We start from the raw sequence: 19,389 nt of genomic DNA, 5'->3' as shown, positions 1-19,389 counted from the left end.
GGTCACCAGTTGAGCCAGGCCCAGTGTGCACTTGCCAGCTACAAAATCAGTAGTCAAGTATCTAGAAATCCCTTCATTTTGCACCCTAAAAATTAAGGCAACACTACTCCTTAGAGAGAAGATGGTAAATATATAAAGACCTGAAAGCCATGGGGAATCTAAAATCAGGATCACTGCTTTCCCTTACAGAGACCATGATCAGCCAGCCCTACATTTCAGGTTATGGAAAAGCAGTAAAGAGAGGAAGCTGGAGGTCTCTGTGAGAGAGAGCATAGGAGCATAGAGCCCCCAGGATCCCCACCCTGTTGGACCAGAGGTGCACACACACTTTTTAGGTTCAGCAGTTATATTTACAGTGGTTAGGTGGAGTGCCCTGCTCCTGGCATGATCAAAGGCTGAGTATTCACCAGAGCATCCCTCGCCATGGATATCTCTCTACACAGCCCATGGATAGCACGAGCATTTCCCAGAAACTGGCAGGATCTGGAGGATGGCAGGACTCACATACAGGAGCTAGAAGTGAAAGCCCTATAGCCAGAAAAAAATCCTTAAACTATTCTTGTGTTCTTCCTTCTCCATGGATAAAGAAACTGAAAACTTTTTTGAAATTTAAAAGAAACTGAATTTTATATAACATGTATGTATTCAAAATAAAAAAGAAAGAATCAATTTAGTCACATTTGAATATGAATATATATCCACTTCTACTTCATGAATGAAAAGTGCTTTATTTTCTCTCAGTCTTTATAAAGGCATGCATGACCAGTACTATTTCCAGTTAGCCTACACCTTATTTTTCTTCATGCAAGTCTTCACTGGCAAGTCAGAACTAAACTGTCCTCAAAACTGCTCAACCAGTAAGTTATTCCCTTTGTTCTGGGAAAACTGATGGACCCATCTTACCCCCTTATGCCTTTCTACCTCAGCCATAGCAAGCTCTCTAATGGACTTACAACTCAGAAAATACCTTTAATCAGAAGGACTGATAGCAGCATGTTGCTGGGTGGCAGTAACTCTGCCAGCATGGGTGGATGCAGCCCATAGGATCCCATCAGATCCCAAGCCCTCCTCTCCCCAGCTCCTCTTTACTCCTGACTCCCAGCAAGCCCCCACCCGCTTTGCTTCCTCCCTGCTCCCTTCCCCACCCGCTTCCTCCTCCCTTCCCCTTCCCCAGGCACCCAGACAAGGAGTACAAAAAGGAGAATTCAAACTTTGGTTTGACAACTGCTCTTTGATGAAAAGCACAATCCCTAGAAGCACAACAATGTCAGCACTTAAACTGCTGGAGTTTCAGTCTCTTTTGATGAAGACAGTGAATACCAGTTTTTTCAAAGGTTGCAGTACACAAGGACACATCAGGATCTTCCTGTGTCCATACACTGAAGTTTACACAGCATCCAGGCTGAGTGCTGCAGGACCCAAGACTTAGTGGTTCTTTTTATTTTATTTTTTACATGCTTGCTAATGGGTTTGCATCAGTATAGAGTCCATCAGGTGAAAAAAAACCCAACAGGGTCTCGATTTGTTTCTTTTTCTTTTTAGATTTGCTGTCCTTTATTTACAACAGTGGCAAAATAACTTCAATCAAAATGAGGTTAAGATTATTTTTAACAGATGTTCACTGCTGGCCTGACCCAAAATCCATTGACGTCAATGAGAAGACTCCATGGGGCTTTGGATTGGGTTCTAATTGTTGGAAAAATTAATGTTATTGTAAACCACTGGTCAGTGCTGTCACATGCTCCCCTTCTGTGCCAATTCTATATGACCGGATAACAGCTTCACATAAATCTGTTCCAACTGTTGTCTAAGAGGCTAAAGGACACAGAGGTTTATCTCTTTAATTCTGAACTGCCCCTGCTCCTTCCCTAGCACACCCCACGGCCCTACTGTATTTACATTTGACAGATTGAGCATTATGGACTATTCACACAATCAAAATATTTCACAGCCAGACACTGAGTGGAAATAATGGAATTAATGCTGACTGTGTGAAGACAGCTGAGCTACAGATATGTACGAGATGAGATAGTTTGGTTCATACACTTTCAATAGAGATTTTTGTTTGTTTTTACTTAAATACAGACCTGAAAGAAGGGTTGCACTTACTGTTAAGAAGACGGAAGTCTATAAATGGGTAGGAGCCGCGGCGCTCGGAGACAACCCCTGTCTGACCTCTCACCCGTGCATCTCCTGCAAAACACAAAATCCCCAGAGACATTAGAAGGGGCAGCTGCCTTTCTCTGCTGTTTTCATCTAGATCTATTTTTTAATACAAAGTGACGACATTACACTCCTCTAGTGGGAAAACTAAGGTCCAAAAATTCATCTCCCATGACATCCCTGGGTAATTGGGTAAAGCAGTACAGCTGATCCTCTTATCAGAACAAAGACACAAAAAACCCTTCATTGCTGGCTGGGATTAAACAACATTATCCTATTGAACAACTTCTTGCCCAGCAAGCAGACTCTCATTGCTTCACAAGAAGTGCAGACATCTGCCTTTTTCTTTCTCAAGCAAGAACAGGTAGGACTCTGACTGTCAGGGCTTCACATACAAAGGTCCCAATCCCAGACTGGGCCCACAATCCAACGGACCTCCACATCTGTGGGACTGGTCTCAAAACCATAAGTTGATGAAAAAATCCCCCCCAAAAAGTATTAAGATGTTTTTGCACTTAGGTGGGCGGTTTGCATGTTTGTTTGTTTGTTTTTGTTTTACTTTTTGCTCTTTGAGCACTCTGGAAAATACAAACCTTCTCCTCAAACACTGCAGCTGTTTTATGTAAGTGAAAACCTGATGCTCTCAGATAAGCATTACTCTGGAGTGTTAGTATGTATATTTAAAGGTGATGAAATGCCAACACAATACTAAGAATTAGCACTGTGTATTGCTGTGCAATTCACTCTGACTAGTTCCTGACTTACCACGTAATATTGATGAAATAGGCAAAACCAATTGAAGGACAAAAATGCTCCCCAGGATATATAATTGTGACAAAACCTCTCTCCAAGTAGTCAGGAAGTAGTGGGAAAGCATATGTCAATTTTATGTTTCCATAATTTCAAGTATCTTGTAGTGAAATGTAATTGTTCCTTTACAGGCAATCAACAAGACCAAAATATTAAAAATTCTTAAATAAGATGAAGTCTGAAGACCTTGAGGTTCTAGCTAGAGTACTCTAGTTCTTCACCATACTAATTCCTCTTCTACAGAAACAGAGACCACAGTGTTGAAAGCATACCCACTGCACACCCTTACACAGCTCACACTGTAGTCCTATCAAAGTGTCAAATGAAGTATGAATTTTTTAGTTAGTTTGAATTGCATTTCCTCTGGGATACAAATATAGCATCTGACTAATCTAAACAATAATTTAAGAATTTGGCTGCTAGTGCTAGTTTCTACTGCTTGTGTTTAAAAACAAGAAAGCATCTTGTAGCATGAAAGAAGGATCTAGTTAAATGCTGTTATATATATTTTTTTTCTATCTAATGTTCACTTAAAATGTACTTAAATTATGTTGAAGGGAAGAAAGCCAAGTAGAATTATTAAGTTAAATATCTGAGGTGGAGAAAAACTTCCGTGCCCTCTAGGGGTCCTTAGAGATACGAAAGACACAAGAGAGTGCATGCAAATTAACAATATTTCAAACGCAGTCACTTTTGATTATAAATATTAATCTAGGTTCTCTCACCCTTACTTTCACTTTGCTTTTTTGTTCCCAGAGACAGAACACGCGATCCCCGTTCTCGGCTCCTCCTTGCCAACCACTCTAGGGAACCAGTCCAAAACAACTCAAGCTGCTGTTGACCCCACTTACCCCTCCTGACAGCAGGGGCAGGAGGTGCAAACCTCTACCTGCTCTTCAGCTGTTCCACTTCAAAGGTATGCTGATGCCGTGGGTCTACCTTCATCAGCAGCTTCAAATTACCCATCCCCCGCGATCCCCGCGTTAAAGAGTAGAAGGGTGGAGCAAACAGCTGCAGAGTTTGTAAAACACCGACGCAAGATTCACCAGCACCCACAAGCCAGAGCCCACGAAGCAGCACCCAGACTTAAAAGCATTGCTCTCTGCCACAGGTAACCCCATCAGATTGGCTCACGTGTGCAGAAAGAGTAAGAATGGCAAGCACATGGTAGGCATGATATAAACTCAAAAAAATCAGGCAGGCTTGAGCCTGCTACTGATACAGGCATCAGCAAATTAAGCACGGGTGTGAATTCAGAGCATGCCTTGACCAACGCTTCTGTTTTTCTGCAGGCACCGATGAATTAACAGGAATCTGCAAGTAATCCCGTGTTACACACTGATAAACATGTCACTTGTGACTGTATCGGCAGAGACATTAAAAACAACAATAAAAAAAAGATAAATTCAGACTCCAAAAATCTGAAAAAACACCCAAAGCATTTGATGCTATAAAACCAGCAAGACTGATATTCTTTCTAGGTATGAAATAATGCACCTATCAAATCAGAGGAGGTACCAGACAAAAAGAAAATTATATACAGTCATGTATCAAAAGGATTCCTTAAATCTGATCTCAATAGTGTGACTCCAAATTCTGAGGAAGAGAACACTAAAGGTAGGCAGACAACTGTAACACCGATGAAAAGACAAGGTAGGCTTACTAAAAGTACACCATACAAGATACTTAATTACCTCAAATAAAAAAACTAAGTGTTAGACAAAAGGGAAAGAAAGCAATACTGTAGTGCAATTCAACAATATGGACCTTGTTAAACATACAAGAGAAGGCAAGAGATGAGTACAAGAACTGAAGACTAAAAATAAGAAGACAATACGGTGCACCGAAAGGAAACTTTTGCTTGGGAGCAATTACTCCGTAATCTCCATGATACTTAGAAAATTTATACTGGGAATGGTCCTAAAGAATTTTTCTTGATGCTCTTGACACAGAAGAGCACTAATGATCCTTGAGGATAACACAATGCTGGGAGATACCAGGCATTAACAGCTACAGCTATTTTAAATTAAGTTCACCGCTGCTGTCACCTCTTGCATCCCAGCTGCTCAGTGGCCCAGATGTCTGGATGTTCCTGGTAGCCCAGCTTCTTCCCACAGTCCTGCTGTCTCATACAGACCTACAAACTAGCCAAATTAGATGCTTATGTACACTATTCAAAGCAATTTCAGCAAAAGAGGGAAAGCAATGGAGCTATTGATGCAATTAGTAAGAAATGTGAATGAGTTTTACTGAACTAGCAAATCCCAGGAACGAAAGTCATGACAAATTAGTGATTATTCCAACTGGCTTTTTGTGTAATTTTACATTTTTTACCGACAATATAATTTTGGACTGTCTCTAGCACTATAGGAACCTGTATGCAGAATAAATCTGCATCCCTGCTGACTTAGGAAAAGCCACTAAAATCTTTATATTCTTATATGATTATTAACTTTATCCTGAGGGAAGGCAAGTTTCTGATGAGTCAAAGATGTTATCAAGTAGCTCTACCTCATGAATCTGTTATTTCAAAATACTTCACCAGGTGCCACCTAGTCTCTCTCTACATCATTAGAGAAAGATTAGTTAGGAAGTGGTGGTGGGCTAAATCAACCACACCTCCCTTCCTCCATTTTTTCTTGGCTCATGTATTTGGAAAATATTTATATTCTTCCCTATTACTTTTAATTACATCTAAGTAAGGGATTGCACCAGATATACAACTTACCACATTAATTTGGGCTGTTCATGGCAACACACTCAATGCTATTTTTTTGCTTTGGCAGATGACTTTGAGGCTGACTTTCATCAGTCCACCAGGCCTTTACATCTCTTTGTCTCCACCTTAAAAAAATCAAGCTAAGCAGTTGTTCTGACAATTTATGCAATTAGCAGTTTTAGATAAATAATACTTTTTAGAGCAAAAAGAAGGAATTCTGTGGTAACAAAGCAGGAAATTTTGACAGCTCATTGTGTTCCCAAATGAAACAAGCAGGGTGAAGGGAAATGGTCAGGGTACAGATTCTCCTTGACTGCTTTGGGCTGAAGATGCGAGGCTGGAACATCGGCAGCTGCAAGCACCAGGGGCTGCACCCTCACTGGTGCCAAGCTGCCACAACAGCTTCCAGCAGGGAGATCTCCCAGGGGCTGCTGTGCTCCTGAATTTTACTCTGCTGTTGTTAAAACACACAAGAACACGAACCAAATAAACCAAAGCAACCCGTTTTAAGGAGCTGACATGCATGACAGATCACAGGCACATGAAAATCATCTATAGGGCAAGAACCACTGCACTACTATAGCATCAAGGGCACTTCAGAAGGGTTCAGAAGGGTTAAGGAAAAAATGAGGCAGCTCTTAACTGCCTTTCACATCTGGAGGAAAGAGCCATCTGCACCGAGGAAAACAACTTCTCCAAGACTTGCCTGAAACAGCGTGCGATTCAATTTCACTGAGCAAGCACAACAAATTAGGAGAGAAAATAGGGCCATAGCTGTGACAAAACAACAGAGCAGCTTCATCCAGCAGAAGTCAGGACCAACCACCAAATTATTGATTCTATTTAGTACACAGCTCCATGTGGTAAATCAGGAATACCACAGCAAATTCACAAGAGGTTACAAGTATTTATTCCAGTCAAGCTTTCTTACAATCTTCATTTTGGTATTTCTTAAGTTGACTGTTCAGGGTACATACTGCAGTGGCTGACAACTTTTTATGGAAAGCCAAGCAGCAGTAGAAAGGCCTCTTGTGGACTCCATGGAGCCCATGGCTCCTCCACTATTTCAGTTATGAAAAGGCTTGGGATTTCTGACCTGAAGGAAGAGAGCTTGATGATGTTTTAAGCATCAATCTGGTTTTAGTGGAAAGGCTCCTTAAAGAGAGAAGTGTCGCTCTGTAAAAGTAGCAAACTCAAATGAAAAGCTACGTTAAAAGTGAGTACCAGAATTACTGGAATTGTATTTTTATTTTAAGAGATCTAATGCTTGTTCATGGTGATTCATGCTGGTTTGGATTATTTTCATTCTGTTGTATTAGTGCTATGAGTGTTACTGCAAATTCTTGTTTGTCAAAGGCATTTTATAAAGACTTCCCATGTGCATCAGATCTTCTGAACAAAGCCATCTCCTCTGAACAGACACAAAGAGACTGATTTAAAGGTTACAGACTCAGGATGACTCCCCTTTGCAGCAGGAGAAACTGGAGCAGCCACCTCACTTCATTCATTTGTAAACACAGAATTTTTAAGCATGTAAACATTCCAAAATGTAAGTTTTTCCATGCTGTATGCTGCATGGTTCTACTATTTCTGGAAGTAGTCCTAATGAGCTCCTAAGTATTGATTTCATCCAATGTATTCTGCAGTTTTATTTTAAAATGCTCTGCAAAAGAAAGTAATTAATGGTACTCCCTTTCTACAAAAAGAGCACAAAATGATGATGTAGAAACTGTCATTCAGTTATGTAAATGTTTTTTACACAGGAAAAGACTTAAATTCCTTGTAGCAGTCCTACTCTGTGAACTAATTATTTTTATTTATTTATTACCAATTACTTGACCGTCAGGTATTAAAAATTCCTTTTCCAGCTGCAGATGAGACATTTCACGCATGTTCTGTTTTCTTACTATTTTGAAGTGCATAGTGGTTCTTATGTTCAACAAGAACTACTGGGACTGCTTTAGTGTACCTGCCAGCTCTAATTTCTGCCCTCCTTTACTGACCAAAATCCACACCTCAGTTGTATCTCAACCTCCCAAAGAGTACTATCAGCACTCCCTATCAGTAAATCCCTATCACTCCCAGTTAGTAAAATGCATGAAAGAGAAGCTGACAATTTTTAAATAAAACCCTTCTCAATGCTGGAAATTCTCCTGGTACCTCTTACCTGGATAGAGAGGAAGACCCTAGGATCCACAGGCATACCTGTAACAGCTGTCCATTCTGACAAATGAACAAGGTAAATGAGTATTTTACAGACACTCCAGAAATCCTCTCTTCAACCATATCATGTGACACCAGTGACTGATGAAAACACTGAACTGACAAATCTTGAAGCAAAGCTCTTACAACACGCAGACTTTGGAGAAAGTTCTTGTAGACAGGTGAAAACCAAGAGGATGAGAAAACTGCCATCAAGAACCAGATAACAGCAGTCATAAGAAACTCAGATATTGAAGCAGCATCCACATTTCCCTCTTCACAGTTTGCTCTTGCATGAGCAAATGCAGAGCCTGCAACACTAACATCTGACTGAAAAAGTGGCCAGAGTCGACTGGACAGACATCAACCCTCCATTGCATGAGCTAACAAAGGTAGGTTTCCAAAACCTCCATGTGTTATACTGCACTGGCAATTCTTTCACTTGTTTTTGAGTTTGATAATGGGCTACGAATTATTGCCTTAAGGTCAAACGTATTTCACACACTCGTAGATCTAAATGAGTGAAGTAGGTGCCTCCGCCCAGTGACTAATGCTTAAAGAGACTTTCAAAGACCCAAAATGTTTCTGACTGATGCAGATGGAGTCTAAGACCCTTTTCCTAAATTAGATGCCACGATTATGAGCAGAGCATGGGGAGGGAAGAATCCAAGACCTCATCCTTGAGGATTGTATTCAGAAAACTGAGAACACACCAAACCCCTCAGCTGTGAGTATGCCTTTCACTGCGATTATCCCTGTGACTATTTGGTAAGAAACAGAACAGATACATGCACCTTTAGTTCACACCAACATAGGCACACCCTCAAAACATGCATGTACTGTGTACACTCATACAGTGTAATATCCCACAGCTCAGTTAAGAAAAAACAGCTCTTGTTATGCAGCAGCCATCAGAGTACTGTTCTGGATAAAATACAGTAACTTATCTCTTTGATTCCACTGCGTGATATCTACTTAACTTTCAGTATTTTCTAGATAAAATACAAAAGCTTATATAAAAGTTTACATAATGTGCTAAACCACTGGACACAAAGACAGAGAGGAGCATAAGAATAAGCAATTTGCACAGCCTGCTTAATTAGGAACTTTTCCTTTTGAAGACATGAGAGGTTCAGATATAGGAAGGTGCTTGCTAGTACAAATTTTGCAAAATTCAGCCAATGCAGATAAAAAGACAGACAAGTGTTATCTAGCAGGAAAGGAAAAGGAGTTATAGAACTAAGACCAGGGCATAGGTCTTGAAGAAAAGAATCCAGTAAGAGAGAATTTTTTATAAGTACAGCATTTTAAGTGCTGAAGACAGAAGTCATCTATCACCACCTCCATACTTGAAAGGCATGGTTTAGACAAGCATCTTGACTTTGGTAAATATTTTCCTTGCACTGCATTGTAAAGAGCAAGCTATCTACTGTGTAGAGAGGCTGATGGTATCTTGAGAGCTCACTGCTAGGATCCAGTGGGATCCAATGGAAGCACTCTGGCTGACTTCAGGCTGCCATACTGCTGCTGCTCAGCAGGGTTAGCACAGGCCTGGCACAGAGGTCCTGGAACACTCTGAAGCAGACAGGATCCTCCAAGTTCTAATGCTAGGAACCACCTGTGTTGTATGGTGTTATTGGTGGGGCATTTCTGCCTCCAAATATTGATCACTGACTTTACAGGGAAAGCGGATATAGATGGAGCACTGAACTGTCTTGATAATCTTGTCTTCCTACATGGCTTGATAGTCTGTAAATGTCTCTGCATTAGAGGACAGGAGCCATGTCAGCAGAATCAGTTCCTGCATTGCTATCATTGCTTTTACTACAGAGCCCTCCCGGCAAGTGGCAAAACTTACTAAAAATTAAATTGCATTGTAACAAACACCTTAAAAACTAAAGGATAAAGAGCTGTAATAAAAGTAGTAACAGCTACAGCACAGTCTTGGAAACAGGTAGTAGGTTGCATTACCATGGCAACTTTGAACATAAAATCCTACTGTCACGCTACTCTCATCCCTCTCCCAAATAAACTGCAGCATAAATAAAAGAACATTATTACTTATTCAATTTGAAATTTTGTGATTCTAGTCTTCAGCCAGGCTCTCACCTACTGAAATAAACATGTATTTAATAACAGACATCTACACTCCCAATTCCAAGTCATCAGGCTTTCATTTTGAACAAAAGAAAAAGATTTGTTTTCTCTAAGACCAATGCCAAAAAGAGGTATAGAATTCAAATACCTATGCAGAGTGCAATAGGTGAAGCTATTTCTGCTGTTATTCCCCAAAGATAAGGATTCTCTTCTCTCATGAATACATCAAAACCCTAAGTTATCCTGAATATAAATTACATTTTCTTAACTGTAATAGCATTCTAGATACATGCACTCTTTCAGAGACCCTTTTGCATTTGCCTATGTATCGTAACTTCAAACTGAATTCTTTCAAACATCTACATCTTATTTTATTATATGGATTTCTGACTTGAACATTGTTAATGCTTTAAATGCTTCTACTGTGAGAACACAATTGGACTCCTTGAATCCAGCAGTGAGGGTTTTGCAGCTGAAAAACAGATTGTTTTTCTGCAAAAAGCTGAGCTAATTGTCCAGCATTTATTCAAACAAATCTGCTTTACTCTTCTGCATTCTCATTTCTCACCCACCAATAATATTTGTTAACTTTTTATTTTTGTTCTGCAAGTTCTTCAAGAACTTATATGTAAGTATACATACCTAATGGGTTGCACTGACTGAGCCACAAGGTATGATTCTCATTTTCTGCCAAGACACTATTATGTTGGCAAGCAGGAAACAGTTGATATTACAATCTATGTAAATCTAGCATAGCCATTGCTTAAAACTTGATGTATTATATACAATTAATTTATGTAAAATAACAATTGATATAATGAGATAAATATTAATGAAAAAATGCTGCTCATTCTAAAGTGGATAGAACATTTTTTTTTAATGTTCAGTAATTTGGTTATCAGTATTTTTTGTTTCTGAGAAAGAGAGGGCTTGCTTGGAAATAACATGCAGGATGATAATCATAAGCCCTGAGCTCATTTCCTGGTTTCTTATGGAACAAACTTTTCTTTCCATGCCTCTTCCACTTCTATGTTTTGTTTGGTCTGAGTAGAGAGCAAGTTCTCTAATGCAGGGCCTCAGCAGTTCCACAGCATTTTCTACCTGCAGTTCTGGTTTCTGTATTACCACAGTTCAAACACTAATTATCTCTGCTCTTTTTCACAACCAACGGTTAAGTTAGACAACACAATAGAAAATGAAAGCAGAGGGGTTTACTGGTGCCATTAAATCAAAATATGCTTTCAACTCTTTAATGTGACACTAAAGAAAATTTCCCTCTATTTCCACAGCTTTACCCACAAGATTTCTCCACCCTCTCGTTCCCATTAAACTACAAAAGAGACATGTTTAAAACCATAAGCACTAATACAGCAATTGCCATTGACTACTTTTGAAACACCTAACATTAGCCAAAACCTCAAGTCTATCAACACTTTTCACAGAACAGCAGCCTGTGGAGCCAAGCAGACCCTCTGAATTTGCTCCCCTCTGATTTTTGTGCTGAAATTGCACGCCTGCCATTTCCCTCACACAAGGAGACTGAGTCTCTGCTGATTCAGTCTGTCTCACCATACCTAACCTGTGGTGCCTGCACAGCCCTTTAAGGTGCAGCAGTACAACGCTGGAGATGAGTGAGGCACAATAAACTTAAATTGTCTCAATCTTGTGCACTGACCACAGGATGATCCTTCCTTGTCAGTCTCTGCATGTTCTTCATCTCCTCTTTTCCAACTCTGCTCTGCATTATGCACACACACACACACACACAAATATATATATATATATATATATATATATATATATATATATATATATAACTATGCATGTAATCCTAACTCTTAGGTGAGCCTTCTTCCTTGCCTCCGACTCACTGCCCTCTCCTGAGGCTGGAGTACTGTGCAGTGCTCCAGTAAAAACCAGCTCAGCAGCCCTGGACACTTATTCTTTGCCAAGGTGCTACCCCCAAGGGTCTACATGGCTGGAGAGAACAATGACAGGGAGAAGGAGGAGAAGGAAGCACTGAGCACTGGCTTGGCAGCACAGGGAGGTGCCTGTTCCATCTTGCAGGAGAAAACTTTACTCGCAACCTGAAGCTCTGCTCTGATTAAAAGCTTTATCTACATGAGAGACTGCAGGAACAGATGTCTTGAGGTTAATCATTTGAATTCTTTTTGTACATGATATATTACAATAAATTCTTCTCTATCTTTTGAATTCAGAAGAAGTATCTAAATAACTGTAAATCTTCTTTCTTATTTTTAAATTTGGTCTATTACCAAATGGAACTATAAATACTTCAATAACTCAGTGAATTATTGATCAATAAATCAAGAGAACTTTGTCCAAAATAATCACTGGTTTTTAGTGATAACCTCAGCATTATGTGTTTATTCAAGGTGAGTATTTCCTGAGCTAGTCCTGGGCTAGTCTACATCTTATCACGCAATACTTCTTAATCATAAAGTATTTTTTCAATAAAAGGATGGCATATGTATATAACATAACTATTTGGGATGGAACTTGTTACATTTTGATGCTAGCCACAAGAACAAAGCTGCATCAAGTGGAAGCTGAGCTTAACTGATCTACTGTTTGGAAAATACTTTTCCTGTTTTGTACACTGTATTTTTCAAATAATTCATTTGATCTAAAAAAAAAAATCAAAAAAAAAAAAAAAACAAAAAAACCCAGCAAAAAACACCACACCCAAATCATCAAATGCAGAATCCTAATCTGGCTATAATTTAGCAAATATGCTACCTCTTACAATTAAACAGATCACTCATCTGGATCATTCTTGCTTGGTACCATGCATTTGAAAACTTCAGAAAAGTGTGGCAAAAGAGAAAGCCCTGGATCAACCTCACGTTACCCAAACATGAGCGTAGTCTCTGTGCACTGTGCACTGTTATGGTTCAGTTGCCTTAAATATCTATAGTCTAAAGAACAATTAAATAGCAGGTTACCTTTTTTCTTCATGGCAAATTCTTAAGAGAGGTAAGCACAAGCTGGCTCAAAGGAAAATAATTATCTACATATTTCTGTAATTACAAAACACCTGATAAACTCATCTAATTAGGTGCCTCCCATGGGCTAAGTCTGGTTATTTCCCCAGAAGTCGGTTTTGTGTTTCCTGGGATGGCTGAGCCCTGATCATGGCACAAAGCAGCAGCAGCAGGAGCAAGTGGCATATGGGACTCTTCGCCAAGCGATGTGCTGGCAACCAGAGCTCCAGAGAGCCCAGCAAATGTGAAAGCTGCTGCCAGGGAGCCTCTACCCAACTTCTTTAGACAAATGCGGGGTTCCACTCCAGCTCTTTATTCCAGAAACTGCAAAACTTTATCATCTGAAAGAAAGAGCAACTAGCAAGGTATGCAGAAAGGATGGTGTACCATAACCATAAGCAGACCCCCTCTCAAGGACCTTTGCTGATCTCACTTTGACAAACAACAGTGTCCCATAAGGGACCTGCACTGCACACTGCCCTTTGTGAGGAAAGGCCATGCATACTCAAAGAGAGGGAAATCCTATCTTGCCCTGGAAATAGATTCTGCTGGGCCCCTCGCTGAGGAGAACAGACAGAGCAGGGGAGAGAAAGCATTTTCCTCCTTCCTCCTACTCTGTACCTACTTCCACAAGAAGTCAGGAGAAAACCTGGTTTTCAGACTCACTGCTGCATATCTGCATTAATAAATATTTGATTAATAAGCCTCCAAAACCACCATGAATGGACAAAATCATGAATTAACATTGTAAAAACTCTACAAATTATTCATCTGCTAAGTGGCCCAACCCAGCAGTCTCCATTTATGAACAACTAGACTGGAACTACACCTAGAGACTATCTGCAATTCAGGCCCATTGTGGTATAAACCTTGCCAAAGTTTTATTTACTGTGTCAGCATCAAGAACCAGGAGGCAGATACAGGCAACCCACTGTGAAGGGAGCCAGTGAGGAAGCTTTTTGGGATGTTGGCAGTTCAAAGCAGGCTGGCATCATACCCTTTCTGGAAGCCAAGACACACAGTACTATCTTCCAACTTAATGTCTTCCAATTACTTCATCCTTTAAGAAGGGTCATTAGTAAATATATTTCATTTTTTAACTAAATACAAAGTAATTGCATTTGAAATTTCCACTAAAAGCCCCATGGTTAATACAGAAAAACAATAAAACCAAAACAGCACCAAAAATACTCTCAACATTTCAGATGTTTTTACATGAGGAACGCCTGGTCCTCCAATGGACAGCACACACTGCAATACTGCCTTTTCTCCACAACCAGGACTGAAAACAGAAGCTGAGGCTTTTGTCTCCTGTGTTTTAACATACTCTTAGGGAATTCTAATAATTGCTCAAGTCTTTCAGAAAGAAGAGAAAACTGCAATTTTTGTAACTGCATCCTTGTAATTCAACAAAGATAGTTTTTTTGGGTGGAGGCAAAGAATACTGGGGATGTTTTTATAAATCCCAAAGGAACAATAAACTATGCAAATAGTAATTTAATTTTGTTTTCTCTCAAAATTTACCTTTCAATTACAGCTTAGCAACCCAGGAGTTCTGTCTTAGATATTAAACAGATCCTTTTCTGAGCAATCCAGCTCCCTAGGCTCCTCCTCAAATAGTATTTTAAAGGAGAAAGAGCAAGACAGCGCTTCAATATTTGCTCTTCACAACCCCCTGTAAATTCCAATAGAGAATAACTCTGGCAGAGACCTTTTGGCATGTGCATATGAAGACACAAGAAGTATTTCTCGACTCATACTCTTGTGCAATACCAAGCAAAGTGTTTTGGTTTTTTTTTTTCTTTTTATTTTGCATTTGGTGGGGAGGTTTTTGTTCTGGGAATTAAAAGACATTGGTGGGGAGGTTTTTGTTGTTCTGGGAATTACAAGACATAACAGAAAAAAAAGTAAGGTTACTCTCTTTGTCTTCAAAACAGATCAGCCTGAATAAACATTGAGTGTAACTTGAAGCAATAGTTGAAAAAAGGTTTTGTTTTTCCTAAAATCTACCTTAACAGTATATCCAGAAAGTAAGGATTAGCAAGGAAATATCAAGACCTGTATGAAAATAATCTTAACTAGCTAGACTCTACTTCCAAATGATATCTAATATAAAGGTTCTGCAAATCAGATCTTAAATTATTACCGAAAAGCAGTTCTGAAACTGTGCTAGAAAACTTCCACCTTCTTTACTCAAATGTTTGGCTGACTGTCTGAACCAGTGAAACACGTTAATGCTTGGAAATTTTGAAAAAGTCAAATTTTAATTTGGTTCTAGACTGATAAGAAAGTCTATGAAGATTTGTAAGAATCAGCTCATCATTATCATATGACTGAAAAATGCAATAAAATTTTGTCTATATTTGTAGAACTGACTAATTTGGAGCAGGCTCTAATACCAGAAGTATATTCCTGGGAGAAACACTGTACTCCATTAGTTCCCACACAAGTGTAGCAAGGTAATTAATGTACACTGTACTCACAGCCATTCAAGCACAGATCATGTATCAACCATATGATGAAAAACATTGATTAAAATTTTACCAGGTGACAGAAGTGTGCTTGGTGTCTTACCAAAGAACATATATTCCAGTTTACCTTAAAGTGAGCCTCCTGGTTTATTTCTTCCCAATACCAAGCAGCTGAGTAATTCTCTCTCCAGAATGCAACATGATCCATTGAAGTAGAAGGGATTGGCATAGAGAAAAATAAATCAATTCTTCCATCACCATCTTGTTTGTTAAGTACACTGCAGCTGTGAGCTCATACTTCAGATCAGTTGTTTCACTATGAAAATGTTCCTATCCTCTCAGTCTTTATGAGATAAAGCTCTGCAGGTGTTTGCAGGGCTTTTTTCCCCTAGACATAGGAAGAAAATTTTTTCCTAGATCTCACATATCAAGCACTGGGTGTCTTCAGTACCTGTGCTGGCTCCTGCTGGCTCCTACCTCAGTTGTTCTGAGATTTGCTGGCCCATCTCCAGGTGTCCCACCAGCCCTGGACACTGAGAGATCTCATGCACAAAGGCCAGTGGAGGTGGTGGCTACATGTGGTCACTCCCCACAAAGGAGATGGACAGCCTGCCCTGCTTTTCCACCTGAAAATAGGAATCTGTTTTTTCTGAACTGACTTTCCATTTGTATAATAAAAGGGGATAATAGTTTCCCTCTAGGCAAATGGGAATGAGGTTCTGGGGGTGACCTGTTCGCTTTCCCACTCCTTGATCACCTCTGTGACCTCACTTCCCAATCTCAGGAACTGGCATCACCACTGGGGACCCCAGAAAATTAACTGTGTTGGTCTGGGGAGGTGCTGGGAGTAACAAGAAGAAAAGAACAGGTTGTCCTGAGCCTTCCACAGAAGGAACAGCAGATGCAGCACACCCTCAGGCCCCTGGGGCGGAGGCAGCAATCTCTGTTCCCAAATCTTTCATTTTCAGAAACTGAATGACTGCATCTGCATTCAGACAGTGCAAAGTCCACAGATACTGCAGGAACCACTGTGGTCAGTGAAAAATCAAAGTTGTTGGCACTGGTGAAGGGCAAAAACAAACTCAGGCAAGCAGGATCCTACCACTACTAAAAGGATATGTTATTCTGTTTGCATATTACTGAGGAGTCTTGACATTTCAGATCAGAAACGGAGTTGGAAGTTCCAACTTGTAAAAATCACATGTATTCAAGACCTTGATCTAACAGCCTCAGAACTCTATCTCCTAAAAACAAACAATGACACCCAGCACTCCCAGGACACTCGTGTCAGGCTGTGAGGAAATTCAGCAGAGACCAACACACTTCTCAAAACTAGATGCAAAAATTCACATATATTTTTTTTTCCTGTAGTCAGGTAAATACCTGAAGTTGAACTGACAGAAAGTGCAAGAAATTGAAGTTAATATACACTTTCTAAAATGAAATATATGTGTCTATTAGTAAGAAGTAAGCCCTGTAATCCATCCTCAAATGCTAACACATAAAAAGGAAAAATACTACATTATACACAAATATGCAGAGATATTAGTGAAGAATGGAGAAACAGAACTGGGTTTTAGCAAATCACTAAATTGCCTTCAGCAATACCTTGTCTAGCAGATATAAAGGGTAGGATATCAGATTTTCTATCTCTATAAAATGAGCTTCTCAAAGAAGAGCATACCTAGCTAAACCAGAGCAGTATATAGGCTGTTATTTGACTTTCTTTCACAACTACAAGGTACTGGAAAAAAAAGCACCTTTGCTAACAACCTTTGTAGCATTACTTACAATCCTCAGAAAATGTGCATAATCATAAAAAGATCAGTAGTCATAGAGTACAAATGTTTCCACTATATTTATGAGAGAGTGGAGGGAGCCAGGGGAGATCAATGCCAACTATTCTGCATTTTTCCTCAGTGTTTAGTCCAAGTATCTTTCCTTCATTGATTTTATCTGAGATTTTTTGTGCTAATTCTTATGATATTTTCAGCTGAAAAAAGTAAATTTTAGCTCACATGAAATCCTGTGTCATCTAATCAATACTGAAGCAGTACTATGAGAATTTTTCTATGGATATTAACATTACATACAGTAAAAAAAAAACATAATGGAAAAACTCTCCTATACCATAGAGCATCTTCAAATATCTTCAAATGATTTCACATCCTAGTCTTTGAAAGACAACATATTCCCTGAACAAAACAGTCTTAAATGTTTGATAGATTCTGAGAAGAAATTCTTTAGCAATTTTAATTCTCTAATCTTATCAACAACAATAAATAGGACAGGTGTGAAATATATTTATTTTATTGAAAGCTGTTCTGCACATCCAAGAAATCTTCATCTCTGCCCATTTTTCAAAGGCTTTTGTTATTTTACCCAGTACAATAAATTATCAATAAGACCTTGTCTTTTTCTGTCACATCAGTATGAATGAATTTGAGGTGGGTTTCCATTCCCAATATAATTTTTTTCAAAACACCAGGCACTTAACATTTCAGATTTATCTTAATTAGTTTCACACCCAAAGACTGCCAACAATATGTGCTTGCTATTGTTTTTAGGAGTGGAAGTTTGTATAAACAGTTCTACATCATCTGCCTGGCAAGCCATCTGTGAGCAGCCCTTCAGTGTGGAAGTTCCTGCCTAATTACTGCAGACAGATGTTGTCCTGCTGTAGCTGTAGACACTGTAGAGGCTCCTGCCATGTTAATTAACCAGCTTAAAGACATTTCTTTTACAAACTGAAAAACCTAGAAACACAGTAGAATGCTAGGTCTCACCTTACCTCCATTTTCTCTATACTCCCTGCTAGAGCTCAGCCTAGCTCGGAATCTTTAGTATCTTTAACCTCTCCTTACCCAAGCAGTCCTTTTCAGATGGCTTTGGGCAACTACTCTGAGAGACCAGCATCATTTTATACTTGCCATTGACTAATTTCACTAAAGTAGCCTATTAATACATGGAAATGATCCACGATCTCTCTAAAGGTTATACAGACAAAACAACAAGTGGCAGAGGTGGCCATGAATTAAATCAGACTGGTACAGGATTTGAGTGGCCAAGTTTCTGAAAAATGCTCCAATGGAAAAAAAAAACCACAAAGCACAAAGAAAGAGGAAAGAGAAATATATATTTACACACATGTAAAATACATGTTTATGTACATAAAAATAAATTTAAACACATTTCAAATATTTTTAGATGTGATGTCTCCCACAGCAGTGAATTAGTAAGGCAGTCAAAATGGTTTTTGTGTAAATTATTTTATCAAGAGAAACAAATGTTTAAATACTGCAAGTATTTCAGAAACATGACCCTTTCCTAAAACTTTATTTACCAGTAAGATCCTAAGATGAAAGAGTTTGACAAAAAGATTCAAGTTGGGAAAATAAACTGTCCTTTCATTCTCTTGTTTACACTTTTATTCTGGCTGGGAAAACAGATGTTTGGGGATTAACTGAAAGAAAACATATATGTCTTGCCCCTGTTATGTCTTCAAGAAACACCAAAGAATTTGTATGTGACTAGTGGTAAAGGTCACAAAATATGCAGGGTTTTTACTATTGTTAGAGGTTGCTTTCCTTCACACAGCCTTGTACAAGAGGTCACATTAACACTGATCAGTTCAAAATACAGGTAGAACACCAGACTTTTCCAGTTAATGCAAACAAGAGATGAAGATACAAGTAGGCTCAGTTCATTCTTATCTAGATGTTTAATAAAAAGTCTGTATCACACATGGGAAACTAATGCTGGAAACTGAAAATGACTTGTGAGAATCCATTAAGCCCAAACTCCTTCACATCAAACACTGCTCGTCCTTCACCCTATTATTAAGTAGAACATTTAGTTTACATGAAGGTGTTTTGGTCTCCAGGAGACTTCTGCACTTCAGAACAAAGGTGGAGAACAGGAT

General features: G+C 39.2%; 1 protein-coding gene across 10 annotated transcripts in view; it reads right to left on the bottom strand.

The window, feature by feature from the left end:
• The window catches only part of PDE7B (phosphodiesterase 7B), a 170,256-nt gene that overhangs the window by 36,115 nt on the left and 114,752 nt on the right, over nucleotides 1-19,389 (bottom strand). For all 10 annotated transcript variants that reach the window (XM_059841762.1, XM_059841765.1, XM_059841766.1 and 7 more), the window contains one exon: nucleotides 2,110-2,193. In XM_059841762.1, the coding sequence (XP_059697745.1) occupies nucleotides 2,110-2,193 (84 nt within the window). The remainder of the gene's footprint in view (nucleotides 1-2,109; nucleotides 2,194-19,389) is intronic.

The sequence above is a fragment of the Haemorhous mexicanus genome, chromosome 3 (assembly GCF_027477595.1).
Source record: "Haemorhous mexicanus isolate bHaeMex1 chromosome 3, bHaeMex1.pri, whole genome shotgun sequence".
Classification (NCBI taxonomy): Eukaryota; Metazoa; Chordata; class Aves; order Passeriformes; family Fringillidae; genus Haemorhous; species Haemorhous mexicanus.
The sequence above is the reverse complement of the archived record's forward strand: the minus strand, read 5'-3'. Positions and strand labels throughout refer to the sequence as shown.